This window comes from Mesoplodon bidens, assembly GCF_964165515.1.
Source record: "Mesoplodon bidens genome assembly, chromosome: X".
Taxonomy (NCBI): Eukaryota; Metazoa; Chordata; class Mammalia; order Artiodactyla; family Ziphiidae; genus Mesoplodon; species Mesoplodon bidens.
The window spans coordinates 127,892,148-127,915,700 of NC_138163.1; the positions used below are offsets into that span (position 1 = coordinate 127,892,148).

Consider the following 23,553-nt stretch of genomic DNA (forward strand, 5'->3'; position numbering starts at 1 on the left):
TTTTAAAAACCCATGTATAACCAGACGTAAACAGTTCAAACCTGTGTTGTTCAAGTCTCAACTGTATTGCAATTTTATCACTTAAAATCTGACTAAATAGTATTGCTATTTAATATAAAAGTTATTTGTAAAGTCAGCAAGCAGAGGAACATTACCACATATTCAACACACACAGAAAATAAACTTCTAGCAAAGTTTTAACTTCATGCCCTATCTTCTACGTCAGTTATAGAATCTATACACAGAGATATATGTATTAACAGAAAATACTGTTGCTACCAGTAGATGGAAATGTGCATAAAAATGAAAAGAGACATTTTTCATACACTCAAAAAAGTCCAAGGAGGATCCAGCAATCCCACTTCTGGGTATATACCCAAAAGAATTGAAAACAGCATGTTGAAAAGATATTTGTACACCCATGTTCACAGCAGCATTATTCACAATAGCCAAAAGGCGGCTGCAACTCGAGTGTCCACGAACAGATGAAGGGATAAACAAAATGTGGTATATACAGCTGACCCTTGAACAACACGGGTTTGAACTGTGCGGGTCCACTAATACGTGGATTTTTTTTCTAAAGTAAATATTCCAGTACTACATGATCCCCGGCTGGATGAATCCGAGAATATGGAGGAACTGCAGATATGGAGGGCTGGCTATGAGGTATACTCAGATTCTCAACTTTGTGGAGGGTTGGTGCCCCTGACCTCTGTGTTGTCTACGGATTAACTGTACATACAATGGAATATTATTCTGCATTAAAAAAGAAGGAAATTCTGACACTTGTTACAATACGGATGAACCTGGAAACATTATGCTCAGTGAAATCATCCAGTCATAAAAAGACAAATACTGTATGATTCCACTTAAATGAGGCACCCAAAAGTCAAATCCATAGAAACAAAAGGAAAATGTTCATTGCCAGGGGCTGGAGGGCGGGGAAAAATAAGGAGTTATTAGTTAATGGGTACAGAGTTCTGAGGATGGATGGTGGTGACAGTTGCTCAACAGTGTGAATGTGGTTAATACTGCTGAACCATATACTTAAAAAGAGGCTAAGAGAGTAAATTTCATGTTATGTGTATCACACAATGAAAAAAAGAAGTCAGTCCAGTGAGTCCCGTGCCACTGCTAACAAAAGAGGTCCCCGCTCCCGTGGAGGCCTTGCGATGTGGCCTGTGCTGACATGAAACTGTCCCTTTAACTCCAGATGAGACCACAGACAGGTCTGGCTCTCACCTGAGTTATCTGCAGAGTCTTCAAATTCCACGAGGAAAGAGTACCCGTTATTCCAGACGCGGAGGCAGGTGGTCGGGTCGTAAGAGATGGTGAGCGGTTTTAAGCCAGGATCGTAGACACTGTCCCTCCACCGGATGTTGATGGGCGACTGGCGCTCACCCCCCGGGACCAGGTCCACGCTCTCCCAGAGGGGGTGCACTAGGAGAAAGCACATCGGGGGCTGTCCTCGAGATGACACTAGCTGGAATCCCACTGGGGGGATGATCTGGTCCCATGTAAGCGTGTATGCCGGGTTCACCTCTTATGTGAGCCAGCTGTGAGGATTAGGCAGCCATCCTGCAAAGCCTGGGTAGAATGTTAGCATTGCTAAGGTCCCTGGAGGCCTGTCACATGAATCGCTATGACACTGTGTATTAAGGTGCACACGCACACTCTGTCCCACACGGGTGCTGATGACATCACTGACGGTGGTTTTTCTACCAAAGAGTCAAGCGCCAGGTCTTTGTGGCAAGTCCATGATAAATCTCAGGAAACTTCTTATAACAAAGAAAGAGCTATCCACACACGATGGATAGAACCCACATGTATAATTCGGGTGGTCCAGCTCTCTGCCCTTTAGAATCGGCACGGATGGGCAGAACCAAGACCAACAGGAAAGCTGGACAAAATATGAATCAAGATGAATCAATCATTACCAACGACCCTCTGCACCTCACCCCACACTGAGAATGAGTCTGAGGACTGCAGAAGGTGACAAGGCAGCTGCTGCCCAGTCAAATCGGCCTGTGCATGGCAGGGTCACTGGCACTCCCCTTGTCCTAAACAACAAGCTTGCCTCTGGTTTCCTCTTACAGAGGAGACGGTGAGACGGTTCTCTTCCTGAGATAGCTGCCCAAAGCAGGCTCTTAACCTTGGATTTTTTGGTGCAGGTGCCCCAGCAGCATAGACACAGAGCGCTCCAAGGCAGTTTCTGGACCAGTGGTTCTCAAAGGAGGGAGCGATTCTGACCCCGGGGGACATTTGGCGATGTGTCTGGAGACACTCTCGGTGGTCAAAACTGGAGGAGGGTGCTACTGACATCTAGTGGCTAGAGGCCGGGGATGCAGCTAAACATCCTACGTATATAGGCTGGGCTTTGACAGGAAAGAATTACGTGGCCCCAAATATCATTAATGCCAAGGTTGAGAAATCTTGGTCTAGAGCAAAAAGCAATAGGCAAACTCAGGGCATTCCCTTTTTTTTCCCCCGCTCATTTTTTTTCATATAATGCGGTAATCTCATCTCTAGAGAGGTCTGAAGCCAACGTTTTGGGTTTTCTCCCTTAGTGTAAAATAACTTCTGAACAACAAGAACTTACTCTAGAGAAGGAGGACTTTCTGTTTCAGAAATCGAAAATGAAAAATGCATATGAATTGGTACAATAGTCATATTGTTATCAGATGAGAATGCAAATTCCTTGCAGGGAGGAGCCATACGTCCCTCCCTTTTTTTTGTGCCCTGTAGCGCCCTACTGGGTATATGCCCTTTGAGTACTGACTATCCAAATGCTATTGTTGGGATAAAAAGCTGTATTTGATTAATTTTTTAAAATCGTTTTTTATTAATTTTTATTGGCGTATGGTTGCTTTACAATGTTGTGTTAGCCTCCACTGCACAACACAATGAATCAGCCGTACTGATTCATTTTTAATTTGATATTTTAAAACTTCCAGAAACCCCGGGAACAGCCATGATTCAGTCTTAAAGCTGCCCGCCGGCACAAAGAAACCTGACAACATTCTCTGCTCTGAGATGCTCAGACTGAGGCTGAGGGTGTGAGCATTCACACCCTTCAAAACCAGCTTGTGCAGGTCTCCTAAGGAGACTAGGGGAGAAGGGAAGAAGGAGCAGATCCCTAAGACGATGCCCTCTTTCACCCAAATCGTCCCCCACTTCATTCAGGAAATGGCCCAGAGTCTACTCTCTCACCCACACAAACACCAGCCCAAGGAAACTGGGCCTGTTCCTTCAGCTGCTCTTTTATGGTCATAACGCTCCTGTCACTTTTTATGCCCCTCGGTTCACAAGTTCAGCTTCCAGGTTTTCTTTCCCCCACCCACCTCCTCCTCTAGGAACCCAGAGCATCCCCCTACCAGGGAGCCCTTGGTCACTGTCCCCTTCGTGAAGCCAGCTTTTGCCCAGGGCTCGTTTTGCTAAAGATAAATTCACATTTTTGTTCTCTCCTCCCTTCCTCTTCCTCCATTTTAACAAAATACAGATTAAAATGATTTCTTGGTTGGTTACTCAGACTTCCCCTCAAAGTCGGAAGGTGATTACGTGTTCTGACTAACGGAGCCTGCGTTTCCAGCTTCTTCTCGTGTGGGGAGAATGAAATAAACAGAGAGAGTGATTCTGTCAACCATGGTTTAAGGGCACGATGTCACACTGTCACACTGTCGTTAGGAAGGTGTCATTAACAAAAGCCCTTTAGATTCCATATGGTCGGCTTGGCTTTAGTTCTTGTTTACATGACTGGTCCTGTCTTTGATTTACTTTGTGCTTATACCACCTTCAGCTCCTGCCTGGGGGGTGTCGGTCTTTCAGGATCATTCCTGTCTTAGCCCCTCAGTTCCTGCTCCTCCTCAGAAATCAATCTCCCCTCATTCAGCTCAGGGCTGGCTCCTCTTCTTGGCTTAATTGTCACCTCTTCAGCAAAAGTGTCACCTCCGCACCTCCCTATCCTCTTATGCGATCCCCTCTTATTTTTTTTATTAATCATAGCATTCTGATCTTTTCCTTCAAAACATTTATTACATGGGTATGATGATAATTATATGCATATATGCTTAGCTATCTGCACCCTCACGGCTCTGCAAGCCCCATGAAGAACTGAGCTGGCTTTCAGTCCCTGCTTGTGGATTGAATGTATAAGATAAAGAGCATTACTGGGAAGGGGTCATTCCCGTTTTATCTTTATTTCCTTTTACTCTACTGAGCGCCACATTGTTTTCTCCTTAAGGATCTTTGAGGTTTATCTCTTCTTTGTCCAGCCCATGACCACCAGCCTCATTCAGGCCCCTATACCACAGACTTTTCCTCAAGGAAAGGTCCTCGTGCTCACTTTTCCTCCTCTCTTACTCCCCTCTACTGTGTTTTGCCATCCATCAGTTTTCCTAACTTACCACCTTCATCATGTTGTTGCCATGTTAAAGACCATGTGAAGTCCAGGCTTCTGCATCCAAGCACCGAGGTTTTCCTAGTAGGAACCCACCTCGCCCATCTAATTTTATTTCTCCTCATTCTTCCCAGGCTCTGGTCTGGCCACGCTATTCCAGAACCTTGCCAGGCTACTCCCCTTGGTCAGTCAGTGAGATGTGCTGCAACTGTAGGATGATACCCCGCTGGGCTTTGAAGACTTAGGACAAAATCCTGTAAACTACCTCACTAATAATCTTTATATTGATTACATGTTACAGTGATAATATTTTGGATATAGTGAGTTAAAGTATATAACTAAACTTAATTTCACCTGTTTCTTGATCCCTTTCTTAGTGTGACTATTAGAAAATTTAGAAGTGTCTATGTGGCTCGCATTATGTATCTTTTGGACATTATTGCTCTATACCATCACTAGCTTTTTCTCCGGTGCCTTTCCCTGTACTGTCCTTTTTCTTGAGATGGGCTATTTCCTCGTCAAATTGAACACCATCCTAGCAGGCCTAGGGCTTATTGCAGTGATGGGATACACAGGGACCCTCCATGTGACTTTGTTGGGGATTGTCACAGAATCACAAATTGCCTTGTTAGAGCATCAGGGTTGTAAAAGGCACTTTCATGCTGAGCCCAGGTAACCACAGCGTCACATGCAGTTACCAGTGCAGGAGACTAAGGCCCACGTTTCCTGGTGGTCAGTTCAGGGCTATTGGTCAGTTCACTGTAGCTGCAGATACCCCCGAGGCCGTTACTGTAATTCCAAAGGGCTCTTAATAGGTCCACTGTTTCTCAAGATTATTTGAAAATCAATGGAAGACAACACGGTCTGGGTATCCCAGCCTATATTTTCTGGGGATTAACGGAATTCTCTGTGAAGACGTTGCAAAACAAGCTTTTGAATACTATTGTCCTCCAGGCTTTATTAGTGTTCTTCAAAATTAATTGGAGAAATAATAGAACAGTTTTCTAACACAGTTCAGTTATAATATAGACTTGTCCTGTCAAATACAAGTTTCTCTGATGATGGAACTTTCTAATATAGTAAGTGCTAGCCACAGGTGGCCATACAATTTGAATACATTTATAGTTACATGTAAGTACACACATGGGGCTAGTAGCTACATTTTATACAGTGCTATTCTACTGAGATTTGTCCTAAAAATAAATGTTCCTCTTCTAAAACTAGGGAGATCATGAATGTTAAGAATCAATAGAATAATAACAAATCTGTACCATTTCCATTCTATTTTTTTTTTTTTTTTTTTTTTTTTTTTTGCGTTATGCGGGCCTCTCACTGTTGTGGCCTCTCCCCTTGCGGAGCGCAGGCTCCGGACGCACAGGCTCAGCGGCCATGGCTCACGGGCCTAGCCGCTCTGCGGCATGTGGGATCTTCCCGGACCGGGGCACGAACCCGTGTCCCCTGCATCGGCAGGCGGACTCTCAACCACTGCGCCACCAGGGAAGCCCCCATTTCCATTCTAGATGACATTCTTTATATTTCATTAAATTAAAAATTAATATTATTAAACTTATTTCCCTATGGTTTAAGATCTCTTGCCTAAATCTTTTTTTTTTAATTCAAGACCCATTTATTCTCTAGTTCTGCCCACATGGAGACACCCTCCTTGAAAAGGCGTTGAATCCTTCCGTTCACTTTAACACCTTGTGCTGAAGACACGTGTTCCGAGGTTTCAACTATGAGATCCACATTCTTAAAGCACTAATTCTTAAACCTCATCTAGATTTCTCCCCTTGGATGGGGGGAGATGACCCAAACACAGAGAAGAACAGCTCAGGACTGTGGTCTCTGCTCGTCCAGAAGACCTTGCAGCTCCCCTGACCACCCGGCTGGAGCCAGGATTAGGGCCCTGAGACGAGGGGCGCCTGCTGGGCTGCCGCCCCCGCCCCCGCCTCCTGTGCTCTTCACTAGGCTGGCTGTCCCCTCTAGTTTCCCTGGAGTTCGGGGACTCCAGACGGTCTCCGCTCACACTTCTGCGTCACACCTGCTGCCTCGGCACTGCGGATCCACACCGAGGGGGAAAAGCACACAGAACTGCTTTTCAGCACACCAACGTTCCACACAAAAGTTATTTTGTAAGCCTGCAGGCTCTTTTCCATCAGAGGACATTCGCAAGGCCATGACTTGCCCCGGCTCCCCACTGCCCTTGCCAGCAGACTGGACACGCACGGGCGGCCGTGCTGAGTGGCGCACACCCCCCTGGCTCCACTCAGGCGCACTCTCCTGGAGAACTGAGGGCGGTGCCCTGGGCTCATCAGCAGGACCTGTCCCGAAGCCAGTCCTAGAGTGACAAGAGCCACACCTGCAGGTCTATTCCACTGACCAGCCGCACAGGACCGAGCTGGGCCCACGGACCTTCGTCTGGAGTGTGTTGGCTGGTCGTTCCTGCCTAGGTTCACAGGCCAACAGCCAGTGTCCTTCCTTTCCTGCTGATCACCGCACCAGCGGCTCACTCCTACCTGCTGCCGTCACACGCCTGGCAACCTCGTGTTCCGGGGCCAGCCAAGAACTGAGACCCCAACAGGCCCCTAGTTCCCAACAGGCAAACTCCCCATTAAACTACTGCTGCCTAGCCGTGCTCTCGAGGCTGCAGAGCCGGGAGAGCGCGGAGGGCATAGCAAGCCGCGGCGCCCCCAGCCCCAGACCCGAGGTGCTCCGCGGACGCGCCGGAACCTCGCCGCAGCCCCCCGCACCAAACACAAACGACCTCTGCGCCCGCCTATCCCGCGGACCCGGGCGCACCTCCTACCACCGCGACCCAGGACGGAGGCGCGGGGCCCGGGTCGCGGGGCTTGGCCGGCGGCGGGCGCTGGGGCCAGCGCGGGCGGGGACCCGAGCTCCGGCCCCGAGGCCGCGCGACCCGCCAATCCCACCTCCGTCCCCGCCGCCCGGAAACCCTAAATCTTTTTTTTTTTTTAATTTATGGCTGTGTTGGGTCCTCGTTTCTGTGCGAGGGCTTTCTCTAGTTTTGGCAAGTGGGGGCCACTCCTCATCGCGGTGCGCGGGCCTCTCACTATCGCGGCCCCTCTTGTTTCGGAGCACAGGCTCCAGACGCGCAGGCTCAGTAGTTGTGGCTCACGGGGCCAGCTGCTCCGTGGCATGTGGGATCTTCCCAGACCAGGGCTCGAACCCATGTGTCCTGCATTGGCAGGCGGACTCTCAACCACTGCGCCACCAGGGAAGCCCCGTAAATCTTTTTTATGTGACAGAAATGTAGGCTCAATTTCACTAGATGATACAAGAAATGAAAGTGGTTTTATTTTCATCGTGGGTAATAGATGTAGGCTTTTATCTTTATCATATTACCAGTCTGCAGGGTTAGGACTGTCAGTATTTACTGTCTGCCACTTGAGATCACAGCAAACAGCAGTTTGAGTTGACACCAGGGATTCCTCGGGGAGAGGGTTGGTGCGGAGTGAAGGCAGGGCACCGGGCACAGGCCCCAGTGAAATGCTGCTTCTAAACTCGCCACAGCCTCCTCCTTCAGTCACTCCCTACTCGGCTCCCGGATCCTAACAATGGTCAGACGTGTGAGGGAGGTGCTGAGCATATGACAGTGATGAAGGTGGCGATGATGATAACAATTATGGTACTAGAGGTAGCTGCGAACACCAATACATTTACCAGAATTGTATTTCATCTTATCACTTACGCATCTGTTTCAAAAAGTGGGTACTTTCTTGATCTGTGTTTTCAATTTATAGATATATCTAAATACTTACAGAAGCCCGAATCTGTGGTTTTAAGTGGGAATTGTAAGAAGTGAGGGGCGTATGAGAGCTGACATAGGATCACCAAGGGTTATACTATTCACTCTTTTTTTTTTTTACATCTTTATTGGAGTATAATTGCTTCACAATGGTGTGTTAGTTTCTGCTTTGTAACAAAGTCAATCAGTTATACATGTTCCCATATCTCTTCCCTCTTGCATCTCCCTCCCTCCCTCCCTCCCTATCCCACCCCTCTAGGTGGTCACAAAGCACCGAGCTGATCTCCCTGTGCTATGCGGCTGCTTCCCACTAGCTATCTATTTTACGTTTGGTAGTATATATACGTCCATGCCACTCTCTCGCTTTTTCACAGCTTACGCTTCCCCCTCTCCATATCCTCAAGCCCATTCTCTAGTAGGTCTGTGTCTTTATTCCTGTCTTACCCCTAGGTTCTTCATGACATTGTTTTTTCTTAAATTCCATATATATGTGTTAGCATACGGTATTTGTCTTTCTCTTTCTGACTTACTTCACTCTGTGTGACAGACTCTAGGTCCATCCACCTCATTACAAATAGCTCAATTTCGTTTCTTTTTATGGCTGAGTAATATTCCATTGTATATATGTGCCACATCTTCTTTATCCATTCATCCGATGATGGACACTTAGGTTGTTTCCATCTCCTGGCTATTGTAAATAGAGCTGCAATGAACATTTTGGTACATGACTCTTTTTGAACTATGGTTTTCTCCGGGTATATGCCCAGTAGTGGGATTGCTGGGTCATATGGTAGTTCTATTTGCAGTTTTTTAAGGAACCTCCATACTGTTCTCCATAGTGGCTGTATCATCAAAAAATCTAGAAACAATAAATGCTGGAGAGGGTGTGGAGAAAAGGGAACACTCTTGCACTGCTGGTGGGAATGTGAGTTGATCTACATTTTTAAAAGCTCATTCACAGTGCCCTACTGGAAACTGACCAGGGTAGGAGAAAGAAGCAGGGAGCCCATTCAGGATAACCCAGGGGCTGGAACTAAGGATGTCGCAGTGGACGTGGTGAGAAGTGGCTGGGTACTGGATGTATCCTGGGGATACGGCCCGTAAGATGTGAAAGAAAGCAGTCAGAGATGACTGGCAGATGCTTGGCCTAAACAACTGCGAGGATGGACTTGCCACGAACTGAGATGGGAAGACTGTGTACGGAAAAGGTTTTGCGTGGGACATGAGCAGCTCAGATTTGGGCATGTGGAGTTTGAAATGAAATTCCAATAATTCAAGTGAGGGAATATGGTAGAATATTCCAGCTCATGGTAGAACGAGGATGAACCCCTGAACAAAGAAACAGAACCCGGCACAGGAGCTGGCGGGGAGGGAAAGATGGCACTCTTACTGCTAATTCTGTTGGGTTTGAGGTGCCAAGGGGGCAGGCGAGAGGAAAGGGCTAGGGAGAGTTGGCAGTGCAGCTCTGGTGGTCAGGAGAGGTTGTGAGGCTAGAGAGAGAAGGAAAGGTGTGACCATGAGCTGGATGGGCCCTAGGGAAGGTAGGCTTTCTGTGCTACCTGCCCTTTGCTATCACTGATTATATATGCTCTTGGATTTTACTTACACAGTCCTTATCTGCTGTTTTGCAGACAGAAATGTGTGAATGAACAGATTCTAACAGCCTTTTAGAATCACTTGTAGATTGTGTATTTATTAAATGCCTTGGCTCTTCAACTCTGCCTGGTTAAGCCATTTGTACTTAGGCAAAACACCAAAAAAAACAAAAAACAAAGCACAAAAACCTACTAAAGGTTACAATTGCGTTGAAAAAAAATTCCTTGATTCTTATCAGATGGACCCTTCACTTTCTTGCCTTCTGATTTAGAAAGGAAGACAGCGTTTTTGCAATTCTCTGAAATTTAAATTAGAAGTTATGTTTCCTTATCTTGACTGAGAAAGTTCAGCTTCCTTCTCTCACCCACTTCTTCTCTATGATCCCAATATAGGGTTGCCAAAGGTTACATTTCTGTAATTGCTTAGTGCGCTGCAATTGCTCCAGCGCACTAATTGCTCCAATGGAATGATCTGAAGTGCATTTCCCTCTCCATCAGATTTCCTCCATATTCACATTGAGTCAAAAGGAACTCAACTCATTGTATGCCAACTACGAGTGGTGGCAGCCTTTTGCCTGGCTCCAGGGACAACGGGGCAGGCGTGCACAGGCACAGAAATGGTGCCCTTGCTGCTTTCAGCCTTTAGGTGCATTTCAGACCTGGTACTGAGTTTACAATTTCTGAGTGAAGTAGGAAAGCCCTAGAAAGTTGAAAGGTTTTCATTTCCAAAATACTCAAGAACAGTGTAGCTCTTTATCAGGACCCAGAAGGGAGAGTGGGGATATGGGTGTGGGGAACATTGGTTCACTGTGGACTTCAGTGCAGGCTGAGAACAGAGCCCGTTCTGAGGGATGTGCAGGGGCAGCTTACGGGTAGCGTGTGGACAAGCTTCTTTCACCAGAGATTTCCAACTTCTCTCCGTACTCCAGCAAGACTTTTAAGCAGCAGGGTGGAGATGACCAGACTTTCAGCAAAGGAAAAAGGGGAAGCAGAAAACAATGTGGTTTTCAGTGGTTGACAGAGAATGAACTCTACTCAACATAAGGTGAATACATCTTCATTATCTCCCCATATTTCTCAAGCTTTCTCAGCAAAAATAAACAAGAGGGAATTACACTAATAACAACGACTTTCCAGCATCCTCTGAGCAGTAGCTTTCAACTCATGCCACAGAGAATTACAGCCACCAACAGCGTCTGTATTTGGTAGGTTCTTCCCCTCTAGCTCCAGGACGGGGCACAAAAGAAAAAGGATAGAAGAAAGAATTGACGAGTAGAGAAGACTCAGATTTGTCCACGTGATATAGCTGCTGATCCCCTGCCCCGGGGGTGGTTGTGAATCCGTCCGTAGCCCTTGGTATAGTCAGGAAGAAAATCAACAACGCAGATATGAGTGAATCCAGTTTGCTGGGCCTCGGTTTCTGAAACTGCAACCCCCTTACTTCCCAGACTCTCTAGGACAGCTGTTCTACCTTTAAATGCACAAAACCGTAAGGGGGTGTAGTTTTCTGGTGACCCTCAGAGCGGAGGAACAGGATTAGAGTAGAGATGGAGCGACTCCCTGCCTCCCCTACCCCCATCGTACAGAGAAGCCCCGCCGGGACTGTGGCCATTCTAGCGGGGCCAACAGCTGTCCCGGCTCCGGGGCCCACTGCAGCGCGTGATCGTGTTTATGAGAGGATCCGTGTTTTCTCTGCTAGCCTACGCTCCCCTGCTGCCCACGCTCCACATCGCCGCCGGACTTTACCCGAACGTTGCCCAGAGCGGGAACCACTCTGCTCGCTACCGGGATGAGAGGCTCATGCGCGCCGCCATCTTAGCCACGCCCCCTTGTGCCTAGCCGCGCCCCTCACGCCGGGACACGTCATTTCGCTTATTCACGTCACGTCCCCGCGCGCCCGCCCCACGTCCCGATGAAGCTCAAAGTCGCGCCCTGGCCACGCTCCCCATGTCGGAGCCCGAACCTGTTCTCTACCCAGCTCTGCACCTGCTCTCTGTGCTGACTACGCCCCTGCTGCCATCGCTCCGGGCCTCCGGCCGCGGTCACGCGCCGGCGCGCTAACTTGGTCCCACCCCTGGCCTCGCCGTGGGCCCACCCCTCCTTGGAGCCGGACCATCTTTGTTGCACACCTTAGAACTGTAAGGCCACTCCCCCACGGACACGCCGCGCCCACGTTCACGGTAAATCCTTACACTGCGCCTACACCAGGGCCCTCCTTTCTGTTACGTCACTTGCGTCCCATACGCTACTCCGTGGCCCCGCCTCTTCATCGGCGTTCACGCCCCTGATCCGAGTCCTTTCACATTCCTCTTATCCTCTGGGCCACGCTCGTTTCGCTGACCCCACGCCGCTCTCTTGTGCCCATTTCTCTGCTTTCCACTCTGGTAATTCCTCTGCCCTCTGCCCACCTCTCCCGCAGTCTCGACCAAGCCTGTCTTGCCTTTACGAGCGGCTACGCACCGATTGCGTCCCACATTTTCAGGTCAAGCCTATGTGCTACGCCTAGGCCACGCCCCTCCCGAAGTGGCCGTCGCGGACGCTCCTTCCCACGGTGTCCAGACCCCGCCCCTCAAGCCCGGGTTACATTCCATCCCCTCTATATTCCACTCCCCTCTGTCCTGGCCAATCCCGGCGCTCCGCCCATGCTGCACTGTACGGCCCTGAGGTCCCCATTGATCACGCTAACTCCGCGCATGCGCATTTCCCTGCATTCCGTCATGGCCACTCCCTGGGTTCCCAGGCCATCCCCTTCTGGTTGGACTCTGGCCTGATCCACGCCTCCTGCTCTCCCTCTGCTGGCCGAGCCTGGTCCTGGGAAGCCGCAGAGAAGCGGGCGGGGCTCACGAATTTCAGGAGAAAGTCGCCCAGGTCTCGGAGCTAGGTGTTAGTGGCGTGTATAGGGTGAGACGAGCCTGCGGATCTCTGCTCCTCGCCTAAAAATGGATTTTCTTCATATTTCTCCCAGTTCCAAACACCACAACTCCAAGAGCAGAAACCGGATAGGAAACGTAACTGAGGACCAACTGGAACTGTGTTTCTACCAGCTTCCCAGCCGACTTTAAATGCTAGCCGGCTACTTCCTGATGGATGTCTCCTTCAGACGACTTTTTTAGGTACCTAGTGCCCTCCTGCTGTCTAGGACCTGTGGAGACAACACCACACTTAGATTTCTGCTTCTGGCCCTCTACTTTGCGGTTAATTTTCTGTACTGTCTCCATTTACAATTCTGGGTCCACAGGAGAAAAGTGAAGAGGTTATTACCAGCTTTATTTATTTATTTATTTATTTATTTCCTGCCCAGAAACCTCTGAGTGGGCACTCCTAGGGGAAGGGCACTTTCCATTAGCCATTCAGTTATTCATTCATTGAAGTCATATTTATGGAGTACCATGTTCCAGTGACAAGACAAACTTCAAGGAGCTTATAGCCTGAAGTTTCCCAGCTTGGGTTTGGATGGGACAAGAATTGATGAGAAAGTTAGGGAAGATGTGGTAAGGGGGTCGGTTATAGGTGGAAAAGGACTTGGTAAGTGCTGGTCTCTTCTTTTTAAATTGAGGGATAATTGACACGTTACATTTTATTGGTTTCAGGGGTACACATAACGATTCAATATTTATATAATTGTGAAATGATCACCACAATAAGTCTAGTTAACATCCACACATAGCTACAAGTTTTTTTTCTTGTGATGAGACCTTCTAAGGTTTATTCTCTTTGCAACTTTCAAATATACAACACAGTATTATTAACTGTAGTCACCTTTCTGTACATTGCATCCCCATGGCTTATTTATTGTATCAATATAACTGGAAGTTTGTAGCTTTTCGCCACTTTCACCCATTTTACCCACCCCCACCCCCTGCCTCTGGCAACCACCCGTCTGTTCTCTGTATCTGTGAGTTCGGTTTTTTGTTTTTTGTTTGTATGTGTGTTTTCTAGATTCCACATATAAGTGACATCATATGGTATTTGTTTTCTCTGTCTGGCTTATTTCACTTAGCATAATGCCCTGCATGTTCATTTGTTTGTTTTTGAGAAGCACAGTTTTTCTTGATTTTTAGTCCCAACGGAAATCCTGATTCCTCATCATAATGATGCTATGAACTAAGTAGGAAACAAGTGTCATAAAGCGTAAGTGTCATAAAGAGTTTCATACAGATCCCCTCAATGTACACTGTTGCCACAATCACAAGGCACAATTAAATCAATTTTATGAACCACCCAAACTTTCCTGTTTATTTGAGATCACAGGCCCTCAGTGGTATGGCTTAGCCAGGGCAGCATTTAGATCATCATTCCCCACGATGGCAAGTAAGTTTTAGCTCACATGTCAACTGACTGAATAACTGCATTGGGAAGTTTTGTGGCTGAGTCCAGGCTCTGAAGGAAAATGTTCTGTAATAGATTAACAATGTCTGTTGTGGGTCCAGGATGGATGAGTGGTTGCAACAACCTATCTGGCATCTCTGATTTGTAGTAATAGAGGTCGTGTATGCACGTCTTTTAGGCGGTCTTCAAAAACAACATTTCGTACTGTAAGGTTTTGATGATTTCAGACAGTAGAAAGATCAAGGTCACTGTCACTGGCCAAAACTTAATGGCAGAAACTTTGATGTGTTGATTACGTCATATGCTTTGAATATCAAGCAGAATGAGGGTAGCTTGAAATTCTGTTATGAAAATGAGAGCATCTAACCTGAAAGATACATGGCCCCTCTACCTCTTTGTAGAGGTTGGTAAAGGTGGTACCTATTGGCAGGGCTAAATGTGACTGGGTGACACTAACCGGCAGCCAGATATAAGATTAAGAATGGAAAATACTACTCCATAGAGCACGGTTACAATAATCTTTAGCCTAGAAAGAGTATCATGACTCGTCAAAACTGTGAGAAAACTCTTTTTTTTTTAATTTATTTATTTTGGCTGCGTTGGGTTTTCATTGCCGGGCACGGGCTCTCTCTGGTTGCGGTGAGCTGGGGCTACTCTTCGTTGTGGTGCGCGGGCTTCTCATCGCGGTGGCTTCTCTTGTTGCGGAGCACGGGCTCTAGGCACATGGGCTTCAGTAGTTGTGGCACGCAGGCTCAGTAGTTGTGGCTCGCGGGCTCTAGAGCGCAGGCTCAGTAGTTGTGGCGCACGGGCTTAGTTGCTCTGCGGCATGTGGGATCTTCCCGGACCAGGGCTCGAACCTGTGTCCCCTACATTGGCAGGCGGATTCTTAACCACTGCACCACCAGGGAAATCCTGAGAAAACTCTTTAACACACAAGCAAAGTTGGAAAGAGTTAAACATTCAGGAAGAAATGTCAGTAAAGTCTTGTTTTCACTACATGGGACTTAGTTTTTTTAATTTTTATTTTTAAAATTTTTATTTATTTTCATTGAAGTGTAGTTGGTTTACAATGTTGTGTTAGTTTCAGGTGTACAGCAAAGTGGTTCAGTTATATATATTTTTTCAGATTATTTTCCATTATAGTTTATTATAAAATATTGGATATAGTTCCCTGTGGTATACAGTAAATCCTTGTTGCTTATCCATTTTATGTATAGTGGTGTGTATCTGTTAATCACATACTCCTAATTTATCCCCCACCTTTCCCCTTTGGTAACCATAAGTTTCTTTTCTATGTCTGTGAGTCTTTGTTTTGTATAAAGATTCATATGTATTATTTTTTAGATTCCACATATAAGTGATATCATATAACATTTGTCTTCCTTTGTCTGCCTTGCTTCACTTCGTATGGTATTTTCTAGGTCCGTCCACATAGCTGCAAATGGCAATATTTCATTCTTTTTTATCGCTGAGTAATATTCCATTGTGTATCTATACCACATCTTCTTAAGCCTGTTGTCTGTTGATGGGCACTTGGGTTGCTTCCATGTCTTGGCTATTGTAAATAGTGCTGCTGTGAACATTGGGGTGCATGTATCTTTTCAAATTCGAGTTTTCATCTTTTCCGGATATATGCCCAGGAGTAGGATTGCTGGATCCTATGGTAGCTCTATTTTTAGTTTTTTAAGGAACCTGCGTACTGTTTTCCATAGTAGCTGCAGCAATTTACATTCTACATAGGACTTATTTTAATGTATTGGTCTTCATGCAGATGAGACACTCAGACAGGCGCGTATGCATCCTGTTTATGAAACCGTCCTTTAAATTGCTACCTTAGGAATATAAAGTTGGCAGAATTACACTCACTCAGTTTGTCTGAATTAATCTTTATTTCCAGACATTAGTGATTAACTTTCTCTGCACTAGAAAATTGTCACCCTGTGTGAAAAAAAGGCAAGGTTCATAATGGTTACAGTTGATGATTAACCTACAAAATTTGATGAGCCTTCGAATATCGTAGCTTCAGATTTTTTTCTCATCTTAGAAAGGGCATAAGGTACGGGAGTGGAGACAAAAATTTTCCAAAGCCCAGGGTTCCTTGTTTATCAAAGATACTGGGAGTTGTTTTTCTCTGGCTGGGAATGTCAAAAAAATTGCAGTGTACCTCGTGATACTTCATTTCCACAGTGTTGAGCTCCTTAAACTGCCCATTTAGGATTCAAATAAGTCAGTTCAGTTTTACTAAATTATCAAATATTCATGGGCCGTGAGAAATGCAAATGGAACCAAATATAGTCCCTGCCCTCCAGGAGCTTAAAATTTGTAGGACCCAAAAGTAAATCATGTTGGCAATAGATCCATGTACAAATGTGAACAAAATGCTATGGGAACACAGGACAAAGAGAGAATAAAAAGTTAGTAGATTAGACAAGTCCACAACAAATAGTAACAGCTAAAAATCTATAACAAAAACAAAAGAAAAGAAAGATTTCTCGAAGGAGGTGATCATTGAGATAGACCTGTAATAGTGGTTAAGATGTTTAAAGGTAAATAAATGAAAGCTCACAGTGTTCAAGGTTGTATAGGTTTACAAAAAAAAAAAAATACCTGTTTGTGACAATGAAACAGAACAATCAGCTTCAAAATTTAAAAGCTACATTGGTTCTCCCTGCTACATCTTGTTTCATTGCAGGTAAATGGAGCATACATAATCCCCCACATGCGTTTACAACTCTGATGTACTTTAAAAGGCATCTTGTGTGAATCAGAAGAACAACTCACGTGTTTTCTCTTCGTGTGGTCTCATATTTAATTCACCCTCCAGAGCAGTAGATCAATAGTTATGTGCCAAGAAACTGCTTTCCAGTAGTGTTGTGGAGTACGAAAAAGCACAGAGAAATCAATTTCTCTTTCCTGTCTCAGGAGACCCAGTGCCTTTCGTATTGCACATGGCAACAGTAGTCTCAACTTTTTATCTGCGTTCTCCAAACTCTAAACATTGGCAATAAATAGGACCATATTCAGAATGATTGAAAATGCTTTATTTGTCATCATTACCACTGTTAGTGATAAATTATTAAGCTCCTATTTGTGAAATTGCTGAAATGAGCATTGTATGAAGCAAGTTTGATATGAATTCTCTGGAGGTTTAATACTTAAAATTGTGCATGAAAATAAAGGCTAAGTATGTACAGGATTTTGAAAAGTGGAAGAAAAGAACCCAATATGTTGAGAGGCAAGAACAATAGCATCTAGTTCTGTGTTCCACCTCTTTTATTGAACTCTCAAGCTCTTTAGTTGTTAAATCAGTTTTAGCGTGTTCCAAGTGATCCAGACCTTGTAAGAGTCTTCATATTTTAAGTCAAGTTATTGACGGTGTCTTATTTTATCATTATATGTTTTCTCTCTCTATTCATCTGACAGGACGTATAAAAGTCAATATTTTAAATCATTTCATTTTTGGCTGCTGTTTCTTTTGCTAATGACAAGTACCTTTCTAAGCAAATACTGGGGTATAGAAAAATTAAAACTGTAACTATAGACTATTTAGAAAATAGAATGAGATCACTGTACATCTGTACTTCTTATGTCATGTGGCCAGAACAGTACTCCAAGGAAAATTCATAGCCACAGATATTTTCACATTAACTGAGAAAGATTAAAAATAAATAAGCCTACTAGCCAACTCAAGAGTTATAAAAAGAACAAGAAAACCAGTATGACAGAAAGAGTAAAGACTTAATAAATGTAAAGATGGATGAATCAGAAAGCAGAAAGAAAGGAATTAAAAATTAAATGCAATATCTTGTTCTTTGATTAAACAACAACAAAAACAGGTAAATTTCTGGAAAGAACAAAGGGGAAATGAGACAAAAATTAATATATAACTAGAAAGTATAAAGGGAATGTAACAATGAATGGAGTATTTTATGGGAAATATTGTATAAAGTCCATGAGAAAACTGGAAAATCTTAATGAAATGAATGCTTTTCTTGGATATTGTAAACAGCGAAAAGGGACTCAGAAAGAAACACGAAACCTGAAATTAATGACAATATAAGAACATTTTAAAAGAACTCTTCCTCCGAAATATGTATGGTCCAGAATCTTCAACTCTGAATATTTTATTTCTTCTACATTTTCAAGTATTTGTAAACATAGACAATGTTAGAAATCTTTCTGTACCATTTTCAACATGGTAATACGAGGGCTGGAAAAAAGAATCAGTACTTGAAAAGGAACCTAAATATTCTTCTACAGAAATGGATTTATAAACCTAAAGAAAGAGAAACACAGCAACTAAGTCCAGAAGCATGTTAGAAATCATCAAACTGAGCTTATGTAATTATCTAAGGGTTGGATCAATGTAAAGAAATTTTAAACTATAATGTACCAAATGGTAAAAATTCTCGGATCATATTAATAGATACTGAAAAGGCAGGTGATACAATTCAATATAAGTTATTGAATACAATTCAATAAAGGGAATTTTCAGGAAACTAGGAATAAAATAAATTCGATATATCTCATGATCTATCAAGTTTAAAGTGACTCACCAGGGAATTCCCTGGCCATCCAGTGGTTAGGACTCCGCGCTTTCATTGCCGAGGGCACGGGTTCAATCCCTGGTCAGGGAAGTAAGATTCCGCAAGCCAGACAGCACGGCCTGCATGCACGCATGCATGCATGCATGCATAAATAAATAAATGAAAATAAAGCGACTCACCAGATCCCATGGAGGAGCAGCTTTCTCTTCAGGGTGAGGAAGAAGACAAGGGCCCACGTGATTGCCACCATGATGTTTCCCTGTTCCCACAGGGCCACTACAGTGAGACAAAACAACAATAACATCACACGAGAACATACAAGAAGATCCAAGGCTAAGGAAGGTGTGTTTCAACTATTAAAATATATTCACATTGGTCGTCCATGTGGGTAGTATTATGGGTATTTTGTACTTTTCTCTTTTTGCCTCTCTGTATTTTCTGTACAGAACTTCTATTGTCCTTTTTTCTATTGTTTTTAAAAAATGAGACAACAAACATTGAGAAATCATAATTCAAAAGAGAAGAGATTTTCTCTTTTCAGATGAGTGGCTTACACTGACAAAAACTCAGCATTTTACTGTCTTCAAGCCTCGTCACATAAGTGACTAAGTAAAAGCAAAAGAGAGACATTTGGTATTTTTATGAAGTTTTAAGGTGAAAAGAAGGCTGAATCAGATTTCTGTCTCCATAACAGGGCTTTGTTCCTTGATGCAAATAATCAGCTTTGGTACCGCCTCTGTCTATTCCCTCCCCGCCCCCAGGATGCCTTTATCTAGTCTAACATTTCCCGAGATAACTTCATCTAGTCTGACTTTGTTTTCAGGGGTCAGTTATGAGGGCCCTTCCTTCTAGGAAATTTCCGTTTCATCTAATAGTGGAATTTCTGGAATGACTAGGCTAACTTTTGGCCACTTCTCTCTCTAGTACAACTTTTCCTGACTCTGTGCCCTGGCAACCAAGGTGAAGGAGATGAGGAAAAGCTCCTTAAGTGGAGTTAGCCAACAGCAGTGGGTCAGCCATGATAAGCTATCACCCTAACCAGGAAGGGGAAGTGAGAAGTGTAGCTGTTGATATGTTTCTTGTTGCTGCTTTAAAAATCCAGATTTTCTGTTTAACAGCGGGGTCACCCGATCTAATTTTTCCATTCATGGTTTTCAGGCAACGAGGTGGAATCTGGGGACTGAACACATGCAGAGGCGGCGTGGTAGAGAGGAAAGTCCCAACACTGACCCGCTGGGGGTCTTGATTGGCACCTGTAGAATGCCCACTAGGGGAAAGGTTCTTCTCCACTCACTGCCGTAGTCCTCAGAGCATCTCTGAGGTTTCGTTACAGTTTCAGTTTTGATCAGTGATGACCCTGAGACACAGTCGGGTTCAGTGTGGTGGAGATAGGGTTCACGTGTAAGTCATCCAGGCTGGTAAAGTGACACCCATTCCACTCCCTGTTGCCAGCAATGCCTTAAACACTGGATCCTCGGTTTCCTCGTATGTAAGATGATTATACCACAGCAACTGTGGGGTGCTGTTTGGAGGATTAGAGAAATAATTCGGCAAAGCTGGTTCATGGTCGGTAGCTCCTAATTACTGTCGTATAGCTGCACTGAGCAATGTAGTTGCTTAGCCACATGTTTCTACTTAAGTTAAATTAACTTAATAAAAGTTCATTTCCTCAGCAGGACTAGCCCCATTTCAAGTGCTCAACAGCCACCTATGCCTAGTGGTGCCCGTATTGTACACATATTGTATAGTGCAGATATAGAACATTTCCATCATCACAGAATGTTCCATTGGATAGCACTGCTGTACATCATTAACTTTTGATTTTACACAACTACCAGAGCTTAGCGCTGAGCAAAACCATTCTCTTTGAATTGGAAACTCTCCTGAATGTTTACCTGTGGAGGAGAGAGTCTAATGAGGCCAGTCTTGGAAGGGTGTCCTTTGTTCACCAGAGATAGAAAGGGGTGATGTTTGTTTCCTAAATTAAGAGAGTCTATCTATTCGCCAGAGATATTTCAGCCCCGAAAAGATGGGAAGTTCATGCCAAGGTAAACCTCCAGAAAGGACTCATTCTTTCCACCGTGCATTTAACCAGACAACAACAGAAGCAAGGTGGGGGGAGGATTCCGACTTTTGGGTCAGCAGAGAAAACATTCTTTGGAGGTAGAGTTTGGAAAGGACAGCTAATCTGTTTTCCAAACAGATTTTCATAAGTAACTGACAGGAGATGGGCTGCTGCTCTCCAAGTATTAACCCAGATGATGGGGGTTAATCATTAAACCTTTCAGGTGGTGGCTTGCTTGTTTGTCTGATATTCTAATCCGGGTCACAGAATGGCTAAGGCAGCTTTAAGTGAAGGGTGGATTTTTTTCCCCTCCGTTTGCCTTGTGTTTTCCACTTTGAAAGAATGTTGTGGCTGCTCTTTTTTCTAGTGACTGCTATTCATGCCGAACTCTGTCAACCAGGTACGTAAGCCTTGAAACTTCAAAATAGATGAAAAGTTTTCTAAATGATTGACAAGTCTCTGCCTGAAAGACTTCTTTATTTTTCTAAATCTGCCGTCGTGTCATGGCTGGAAAGTTGAGCCTGTGAATATTTTATGAGTTTGAAATAAACATTTCAACCATTGAAGATGATTGCAGTTAAACTTTCGGGAGTATCTGGGGCAGTTTACTTGCAATTCTGTCGATTCGAGTTGCATTAAATATTAGGATTGATCAGGTTCCATTTTGGCAGATTTTATCATCATATAGTGCTCTCTCTCTCTTTTTTCTCTCTGGCAGATGCAGAAAATGCTTTTAAAGTGAGACTTAGTCTCAGAACAGCTCTGGGAGATAAAGCGGTAAGTGAAGAAACTTGTATGTTCCTTTAAAATTTTGTTTGCTAATAACACTGCTTTCTCTGCATAGTTATCTTAAACTTGTATAGGTTGCTTCTAAAGACCTCAAATCTGATATTTTCTTAAAGCAAAAAAGATTGTAGTAAAATGAAATTGCTAATAAAGTGATTTTGCCTGAAGTATTTAATGTGCAGTGTATGCTGGAAAATACGTGAAGTTCTGTGCTACCCAAAACAGTTTTGCCAGCCTGCACGTGTCCACCTAGCAGAGCGGAGCAAAGGGGCCTGAGTCAGGCTCTCAGGTGTGGGTCGGGGTCTGCTCCCCACCGTTGTGGTCATTTGAACTTTGTCAGTGACGTTTCTCATCATTGGAAGGAGGGCATGTTTCACCCGCATGAGATCTTTCATAGCACAAAATGTTCCAATTCTCAGGTGAGGTTTCTTCAATTCTTCCCAAATATCAAAGTAATAACACGAAATATATGCTTATGAAATTAACGTTAACAGAATACTCACGGGGCTCCGGTAGCTATAGGAACAGTAAAGACTGTTGAATTAATAAGATGGAGTTGTGTCCTTCTAGTTTCGGTTTTCCGGCATGGTCTGTGACAGTTTTCCCGAGTAGAAGGTGATAGACGCCTCAGGCTAGAGATGACACAAGAGTGCTAAGGATACTTGGAAGTGTTCAGTTTGCAGGGCAATCCACCGTTTTGTTCGCTCAGTGAGTGATAATCATTCTAAGCGCCAGCATTCCTTGAGAACTTAGTTTACTTTCTAGCTGGGACCCTTCTAATCACTTTGCTCACGTCAGCTCATTTAGCCCTCACAACAACCCTTTGAGGAAGGTGGCATGGGTATTCCCATTGTCGTTAGGTGGGTGAGAAAACTGAGGTGCAAAGACATTACGTGGCCTACTGAAGATCTCAAGTCAGCAAGGGGCAGGGGTCAGTTTTGAACCCAGGCAGTCTGACTGCACAATCCACCATCTCTGCCAGTGCGTAGGGTTGCTTATCCCAGGTTGCTCTGAGGGCAGGCACCATGCTGGATGCTGGGGATGCAGTGCAGCTAAAACCAGGCTTATCCTTGCCTTTGGGGAGCTTATAGTAGTGGCATTGGTTGCATATTAATGAACCAAATGCAAGTGTGTAATCTTGACAAGCATTACAGGGAGAAGTATGTATGGGCTTTGGCCTCATGAGGGGCCGCAGTAACTGGCACTTGCTGTGAGGTCTAAAGCATGAGTAAAAGTGAACCAGGGGATGAAAGGAAAGAGGGTGGAGGGACCAGCACATGCAAAGGCTTACTATAGGAAAGAACTTGGGGAGAGTGAAGGGTGGAAGGAAGGGCGAGGTGCCTGGAAGAGGAGCAGTGAGGAGGAGCATGGCGCGTGATGCGTTTCGAGAGGAACGAGGGGTCAGGCCAAAGAATGTGTGGACTGTGTTGAGGAGTTTTGATGTTATCTTCTTTTTTTAAATTAATTTACCTATCTATTTATTTATTTATTTCTGGCTGCATTGGGCCTCCGTTGCTGTGCACGGGCTTTTCTCTAGTTGCAGCGAGCGGGGGCTACTCTTTGTTGCTGTGCACGGGCTTCTTATTGCGGTGGCTTCTCTTGTTGCAGAACACGGACTCTAGGCATGCCGGCTTCCGTAGTTGTGGCACGCGGGCTCTAGAACGCAGGCTCAGTAGTTGCGGCTCACAGGCTCTAGAGCGCAGCCTCAGTAGTTGTGGCGCACGGGCTTAGTTGCTCCACGGCATGTGGGGTCTTCCTGGACCAGGGCTCTAACCCGTGTCCCCTGCATTGGCAGGCGGATTCTTAACCACTGCGCCACCAGGGAAGTCCCTGATATTATCTTTAAAGCGATGAGGAGTTTCGTGGAAGAGGTGTCATGACAGAATTTGTGTTTACAAGACACTCTGGCCACAGTGTGGAAGACAGAGTCAAGGGGACTGGAGTAGAGAGGAGGAGCCAGTTGGGAGGCAGTTGGAGCAGTGCAGGTGGGAGATGGTGGCTATTTGGAGTGCGGTGTGTTGGTGGAGAGAGGGGGCAGTGAAGGGATTTGAGAGCCACGGGGATGGGAT

General features: G+C 45.0%; 1 protein-coding gene across 6 annotated transcripts in view; it reads left to right on the forward strand.

The window, feature by feature from the left end:
* Nucleotides 1-23,553, forward strand: part of CLTRN (collectrin, amino acid transport regulator) — a 228,804-nt gene that overhangs the window by 98,084 nt on the left and 107,167 nt on the right. For 4 of the 6 annotated variants that reach the window (XM_081221542.1, XM_081221540.1, XM_081221541.1 and 1 more), the window contains 2 exons: nt 18,905-18,975; nt 21,417-21,475. In XM_081221542.1, the coding sequence (XP_081077668.1) occupies nt 18,905-18,975; nt 21,417-21,475 (130 nt within the window). Of the gene's footprint in view, nt 1-18,904; nt 18,976-20,999; nt 21,099-21,416; nt 21,476-23,553 lie in introns of those variants that run through there. The other 2 variants (XM_081221543.1, XM_081221544.1) reach the window with 2 other exon arrangements.